The sequence below is a fragment of the Aythya marila genome (assembly GCF_965140915.1).
Source record: "Aythya marila genome assembly, contig: HAP1_HAP1_SCAFFOLD_192, whole genome shotgun sequence".
Classification (NCBI taxonomy): Eukaryota; Metazoa; Chordata; class Aves; order Anseriformes; family Anatidae; genus Aythya; species Aythya marila.
In genome coordinates, this window is record NW_028137141.1 from 94314 (window position 1) to 102435 (window position 8122).

Below are 8122 nucleotides of genomic sequence, written 5' to 3' on the forward strand. Positions count from 1 at the left end.
CTAGTAGCTGGTGGAATGCTGTGTTTTGGCTTAGGATGAGAAGAGTGCTGATAACACCCTGATATTTTAATTGTTGCAGAGCAGTGCTTATACCAAGCCAAGGACATCTCAGCCTTTCGCTCTGTCCTGCCAACAGGCAGGCTGGGGGTGCAGTAAGAGCTGGGAGGGGACAGACCCAGGACAGGTGACCCAAACTAGCCAAAGGGGTATTCCATACCATCTGACGTCATGCTAAACAATATATAGGGGGGGCTAGCCGGGGGGAGGGGGCCAGACTGCTCAGGGTTAGGCTGGGCATCGGTCAGCGGGTGGTGAGCAATTGCATTGTGCATCACTTGTTTGTACATATTATTATTACTTTCCTATTATCACCATTGTATCATTATTATTATTATTGTTATTATTATTTTGTTATTATTATTTTCCTGTCTTATTAAACTGTCTTTATCTCAACTCACGGGCTTCACTTTCCATTTCTCTCCCGTGTCCCAGAGAGGGAGGGGGGAGGGTGAGCAAATGGCTGCATGGTGTTTAGCTGCTGGCCGGGTTAAACCACGACACATACCATGTCTGTCATGCTCAGGTCAGACACTTCCCAATTAATCACCATCGATTTTCCTATCTCTTGATATGCACACAAAAATATCATGCCCTTAGTCTATTAGTGTCTATAACATTAACATTTAACAACAACAACAACAACAATACTACTAATAATAATTATTATAATTCCTTTTGTGTCCTAATAAACTGCCTTTATCTCAACCCGCGATCTTTCGCATTTTTGTTTCCTCTCACTTCTCTCCTCCATCCCACTGGATGAATATCACTGGAGTGTTGAGCTTCCTGCAAGGTCACACCACAGCAAATCTTTTTGGTGCCTATTTTGGAGCACAAAGGTTGAGACGACAGATCTGATCACAGTGTTTTAAAAGTAAATTGTTATAAGCATTAGATCACTTTAAAAGTTGCTGTTTACAATGTTGATTTTTTGATCTCAGGTCTGTTGTGCTTGTTTTCAGAATTGTGTTGTATAGGACATTACTGTCTTCCACGCCATGCTGTTTTTCAGTTCTGGGGGCTGGTTTAAGGTAATGCTTTTGCTTTATTGGATAACACTGACTTAGGATAAATTTATTGCCACCTCCATATCTTCATCTCTTAGAAACTATTAATAATTACACTCTTTTATACTCTGTTGTCATGTCAGAGGTTTCAGCTTTGCCCAATTCATCCTTCAGGGCTGCTTTCAGTTTTCTACACAGAGGGGGCCACTGCCTCCCTGATGCCCGGGGGAACATAAAGCCTGCATGGGAGCTTGGAAGAAGTTACCCTGGGTCCACAGCAGCCATTCTATATCCAAAAGTTATAGGCAGGAAGTGCACTTTTGAGGTGTTGCAGAGCTGCTGGGCACATTGTGCAGGGTGCTCCTACAGACCTTGGTGTCTTTCTCCAGGCTGGCTTAGGAGCTGTTTCTTTCTCAGACATGGAGTAGCCAGCAGAGGTGAGACAGATACTCTAAATTCATGAAAGCCATCAGAAAGCTGCCCATAAGAAGATGGCTGATATCGGGAAGTCAGGAAAACCTGGCCAGGAGAGATGAGAGATTTGGGGGAGGGAGGAGGAGCTTGGACAGCAGAAGATAACAACTTTGAAGAGGTAAGAATAATGATTTTGAAGAGGTTGAGGTAATGTTGATCCCACCGTAATGCTGACTTAAAGCAGTCATGTGAGGCCCTTAGACTATTTTAATCTGTAACATTAATCCCTAAACCTAAATGCTGCTCTGCACCCTGAGAGGAATACACTACTCTAATGTTTGACCACAATATCCCTTGAAGCCAAACTTAGTCCATAGCCACTTTTCATTATGCTTACATTCTTGCTCGCCCTTATCCGTGCCCTTAACACTAGCATTAAAGTGCTCTATTTAGCCCTAGTCTTCTTGCAGACCTAAACAAAACCCTATCTTGCAGAGCTTGACCATACCCTAACCACAGACCTGACACCACCAGCAGAACACTAAACCTTTGCTTAATCTCTAACCCAGAAAGGTGAGCTCTAGTCCTTAATGCCATAAATGAACAACTAACACCCAAAGCCCCCGTTCCTGTGCATTAACTTCCTCACCTTCAATCCTTCTCCTAAGCCTTAACTTTAGGCGCTTGGCCCCTTGGGGCAGGGCAGGAACCGTGAGGTTGCTGTGCAGTCACATGGCATTCAAAGATGAATGTGAGGGGCCATGGATCTGATCAACTCACAAGGAGGAGATAGATGGGAATGCACTGATGAGCTCAGCTCTGCCTCAGGATCTCCTGCCCTAGCAGGAGCAATGTGACTGTGAGGTCACTTCTGTCCCTGCAGTTGATAGGGCAGCAGCAGGAACGTGTCAAAGAAAGGGGCTGTGAGGTCACTTCTGCCTGAACTAGCTGACAGGTCACCTTTGACTTAGATCTGGGGTCTGTACTTTTTGGCTGACATCTGCCAGTGGCCTTGCTAGGCCAGCAGAAGGCAACTGGTTGGCATGCTGACTGTAGCATCCCCACTGCCTACATACCCAGGAGGACCCAGACAGAAAGAATGCAAATTGCTTGCAGAAGAGATAAAGGATAATAAGAAGGTTTTTTAATAGTATGTAAATAGTAAAAGGAAGACTGGGGATAATGTGTATCCCTTGCTGAATGAGGCGGGTGTCCTGGTAATGGGAGATGCTGAGAAGGCGGAGATACTGAATGCTTTCTTTGCTTCAGTCTTTGCTTCAAGGACTCCCCCGCGGGACTCCTCAATCCTGAAGGGAGGAGAAAGGGTCTGGGAAATAGAGGGCTGCCCCCTGGTTGATGAGAGAGTGGTTCAGGAGCATCTGAGTGGACTCAACACACACAAATCTATGGATCCCAGTGGGATGCATCCACGTGTGCTAAGGGAGTTGGCAGAGGTGATCGCCGAATCGCTCTCTATCATCTTTGAAAGGTCCTGGAAAACAGGAGAGGTGCCTGAAAACTGGAGGATAGCCAATGTCACTACTGTCTTCAAGAAGGACAAGAAAGAGGATCCGGGAAACTACAGGCCAATCAGTCTCACCCCTGTCCCTGGAAAGGTGTTGGAACAGCTCGTTCTGGATGCCATCTCCAAGCAATTGGAAGAGAAGAAGGTTATGAGGAGTAGTCAGCATGGATTCACCAAGGGGAAGTCGTGCTCGACCAAACTTGTTGCCTTCTATGATGGCATCACCAGCTAGGTAGAGGGGGGGAGAGCAGTGGATGTCATCTACCTTGACTTTAACAAGGCTTTCGATACTCTCTTCCATGACATCCTGTTAGCAAAGCTGCGAAAGTGTAGGATAGAGGAGTGGACAGGAAGGTGGGTTGAGAACTGGCTGACTGGCTGAGCTCTGTGAGGATAGGACAAGGGGCAATGGTCAAAAAATGGAACACAGGAAGTTCCACACCAACATGCGAAAGAACTTCACAATGAGGGTGACGGAGCACTGGAACAGGCTGCCCAGGGAGGTTGTGGAGTCTCCTTCTCTGGAGATATTCAAGGCCTGTCTGGAGACCTATCTGGGCAGCCTGCTCGAAGGAACCAGCTTTGGGAGGGGGGTTGGACCCGACAATCTCTCGAGGTCCCTTCCAACCACTACAGTTCTGTGATTCTGTGAAATATCTGAGAGGAGAGTTTCAAAAGGATGGAACCAGACTCAGTTCTGTCCAGCAACAGCACGAGAAGTAACAGGCAGAACCTGAAGCACAGGAAATTCCGGCTGAATGAGGGGGCACACTTCTCCCCCCCTTCCTCCCCCAATCCCTCTGCTTGTCCTCTGTAATGTGAAAACTCAGTAGAGAAAAGTATGGCAAGTTGAAATGGCCAATTAAAAGCCAGGTAGATAGTTTCACACGTTTACTGTGTGTAAAAAAACGGTGATTCAAGCCAGAGGTGTGCTGGCTTTGTGAAAGGTTGCCAAGCACCTGACTCTGCAGAGTTATATAATTAATTATTTCATTAAAAGACTTTTGTGTACTTTCTGTCTCCATGTGCTATTGTCTGGGAACACATACAGATAATACCTGCAGCCCATGGGTCCCATGGCAGAGTAGATCTCCATGTGGCAGCCTGTGGCAGAGCCCCCGCAGGAGCAGGCCCTGGGCCAGAGCTGCTGCCCATGGAGAAGAGCCCATGGAGGTGCAGGGGATCGGGGGGAACCTGCCACCCATGTTGGAGCAGTTTGCTCCTGATGGATGGACCCTGTTGTACGGACCAATACTGGAACAGTTCTTGAAGAGTTTCTGGCTGTGGGAAGCCCACTCAGGATCAGTTCAAGAAGGACGGCATCCCGTGGGAGGGAACCCGTGCTGGAGTAGGGGCTGAGAGTGACCGTGAAGGAGCGGTGGAGATGAAGCATCATGGACTAACCACAGCCCTGATTCCCCTGAAGTACCTGTGAGGTGGAAGTAGGAGACAGTATATGTTGGGGAAAAGTGGTTTTAGTTTGCATGTAACTCCTCACTATTCTAGGCTTCTGGTGATAGCAACAAATTATATTAATCACCCTATGCTCATTTATTTTTGCCCGTGAAAATAATTGGTGACTGTGACAATACAGGGGGTTACAGTTGGACAAGATGATCTTGGAGGTCTTTTCCAACCTTAGTGACGCTATGACTCTATGATTTTGTTACACTTGGTAGCTGATCTCCTGATCTTACTAGGAGAACAAACCCCAAGCTCTTTTCATCATATTTTCTCCCCCTTTTCCTTTGAGAAGGAGGAGTTAGAGACAGGTTGTAAAGGAGTTCAGCTGCTTAGCAGAGTAAAACCACCACTGCAGGAACATGGGAGGGGTTCAGCACCAGAGTAAAACCACCAGAGCAGGGACATGGGGAGGGTTCAGAACCAGAGCTGTGGCCGTCCAAGGATGGCATCTCAGCACCCAGGACATGATCTGATATCTCCCAGGGAAATCTGGCCCTGCATTGTCCCCCTGTACGAGGACATGCAGTGACCAAAGAAGCCTTAGGGCTCAGGGCAGCCCTAGCATCAGAACCTAGGAGTCCTGGTTCCCCCATTGTCCCCTGAGCCCAGCGGGACCCTCAGGAAGGGCTCTCACAGCAGCCACCAGCTCTGTCCAGAGACACAGCCCCCATCCCAGCCCAGGACTTGCAGCTTTGGACAGCTGACAGGAGGTAGAGGAGTAGAGGAGGGTGGATATTTTTTTAGTTCACTTTTTGTTTCTCACTGCTCCAGTCTGTTAGTAAGGTTAGTAAATATATTATCATAATCTCCCTACAGAGTCTGCTTATACCATGACTGCAATTGATGAGTCATCTCCCCTTCCCTTAACTCAACCTTGCAGCCCTTTCCAACTCTGTTTTCTTCATTTGTACCTGTCAGGAGCAGGGGTGAAAGGGTGGTGTGGTGGAGTTCAGCTGCCCATCAGTGTGAAACCACCACAATGCTCAGACCTATTGCTGACACCAGTGTTGAAAGAAGAGGCAGGATTTCGGGCAGTGCATTGGAGAGATCCTGTTTTATTAAGCAGATGCTAATGGAGAGTTGATGCTGACATGCAGGGAGGGAAAAACTGTGCAGAGGAAACAGAGCAGTTTAATACCTCAGGAGATGCTGGATGAATAAAAAGATACTCTCTTAGAAGTAATAAATGGAAATGACACTAAAGATAAAGATAATGTCGTGGTTTAACCCGGCCAGCAGCTAAACACCACACAGCCGTTCGCTCCCCCTCCCCCTCCCTCTCTGGGACGGGGGAGAGAAATGGAAAGTGAAGCCTGTGAGTTGAGATAAAGACAGTTTATTAAGACAGGAAAATAATAATAACAATAATAATAATAATACAATGATGATAATAGTACTACTAATAATAATGTGTAGAAACAAGTGATGCACAATGCAATTGTTCACCACCTGCTGACCGATGCCCAGCCTAACCCCAAGCAGTCCGGCCCCCCTCCCCCAGCTAGCCCCCCCTATATATTGTTTAGCATGACGTCAGATGGTATGGAATACCCCTTTGGCTAGTTTGGGTCACCTGTCCTGGGTCTGTCCCCTCCCAGCTCTTGCTGCACCCCCAGCCTGCCCGTTGGCAGGACAGAGCAAAAGGCTGAGATGTCCTTGGCTTGGTATAAGCACTGCTCTGCAGCAATTAAAACATCGGGGTGTTATCAGCACTCTTCTCATCCTAAGCCAAAACATAGCATTCTACCAGCTACTAGGAAGAAAATTAACTCTGTTCTAACTGAAACCAGGACAAATAAACATAGCAGTACACTTAATGAAACAAGTACCGAGTACTGGGCCTTCAAACCATAACCAGGAAGTCATTTGCGGAGAAATATATAACGATTCAGAAACAGCCACAAAATTGCTTTCCTGAAAGCACCCTTGAGTTCCCTGTTTCTAATGCTGTAGATGAGGGGATTGAATGTTGGTGGTACCACCGAGTACAGAACTGTCACCACGAGATTTAGGGTTGGGGAGGAGAGGGAGAGGGGCTTGAGGTAGGCAAAAAAGCCAGTGCTGAGAAACAGAGAGACCACAAACAGGTGAGGGAGGCATGTGGAGAAGGCTTTGTTCTGTCCCTGCTCAGAGGACATCCTCAGCACAGCTCTGAAGATCTGCACATAGGAGAAAAGAATGAAAACAAAACACCCAGATGCAAAACAGATACCAACCATAAGCACCCAAAGTTCCCTGAGGTAGGAGTGTGAGCAAGTGAGCTTAAGGATCTGGGGAATTTCACAGAAGAATTGGTCCACAGCATTGCCTTGACAGAGGGGCAGGGAAAATGTATTAACAGACTGCAGTAGAGCATAGAGAACCCCACTGCCCCAGGCAGCTGCTGCCATCTGGGCACAAGCTCTGCTGCCCAGGAGGCTCCCGTAGTGCAGGGGCTTGCAGATGGCAACGTAGCGGTCATAGGACATGACAGTGAGAAGATAATACTCTGCTGATATCAAGAAGACAAACAGAAAGACCTGGGCAGCACAACCTGTGTAGGAGATGGCCCTTGTGTGCCAGAGGCAATTGGCCATGGCTTTGGGGAGAGTGGTAGTGATGCAGCCCAGGTCAATCACAGAGAGGTTGAGGAGGAAGAAGTACATGGGGGTGTGGAGGTGGTGGTTGCAGGCTACGGTGGTGATGATGAGGCTGTTGCCCAGGAGGGCAGCCAGGTAGATGCCCAGGAAGAGTGCGAAGTGCAGGAGCTGCAGCTCCCGTGTGTCTGCGAATGCCAGCAGGAGGAACTTGGTGATGGAGCTGCTGTTGGTCATTTTCTGACATTGGACACGGCTCTCTGTTGGAGAGGAAAAGGCAGAAAAAGTTAGAACAGACCTCTCTGAGGAAAACCTGCTGTAGGCCTTCAAGCACCTCCCAGCTCAATCCTTTCTATTTGAAGAACCTTTCTACAACTCTCGTTTGAACTGTGTCTGCTGCTGGCTCAAAGTGCCACTGATAGCAGGGGCTGCTATGGGGAAAACTCAAGTCCAGTCCAATTGTCAGATGAAGGAGCTTTGCTGTGTAGTTGCAAATAATTCATTTGAAAGCAGACCTGAGCTGTAGGTCTGAGCTACCTCAAAAAGCCTTTATATATATAAAAGCCCATATATATATATAAAACTTCGCTTTATTTTATCCCAATAGACCCTATAATGCTTAAGATAGGTTTTGGAAGACTGGAGAATGCTGCTGAGGGAAGAGGGCCACAGCAAGCCAGACAGAGCTTGGGAGCTTCTCTTCTTTTCCATGGCTGCAGGAGCTACGGGGCAGCTGACAGGGAGCCTGGCATGGCCAGACAGGGCAGGGTGTTCTGGGCTGACCAGGGGCACCTGGCTTAGGGCACTCCAAGGGGCTCCTGCTAGACTTCCTCACCTCACAGTGCAATCCAGCAGGGCTCTCAAAGCCTACTGCACTGCCCATTGCCCTCCCAGAAACATGAGCCAGAAGGAGACCCTTCCAGGACCTGCAGCTGCATGGCCCTGCAGCCAGAGACTTACCTTGTCAAGGGCTGCGCAGATTTCTCCTCCCGTCAGCTCTCAGCATCCTCCCACTGCCAACTGCCTCCAACCCCTCTCTCCTTCTCTCCTCTCTGCATGCCACCTGTGATTGGAGC

General features: G+C 48.1%; 1 protein-coding gene across 1 annotated transcript; it reads right to left on the minus strand.

Annotated features, from left to right (window-relative positions):
- Positions 1-6332: 6332 nt before the first annotated feature.
- Positions 6333-7283, minus strand: LOC309891172 (olfactory receptor 14A16-like; the record flags this gene model as incomplete). The annotated part of the gene is made up of 1 exon (XM_082785553.1): positions 6333-7283. One exon carries the CDS (start codon positions 7281-7283, stop codon positions 6333-6335), a length of 951 nt encoding a protein of 316 aa, XP_082641679.1.
- Between the last annotated feature and the right edge of the window lie 839 nt (positions 7284-8122).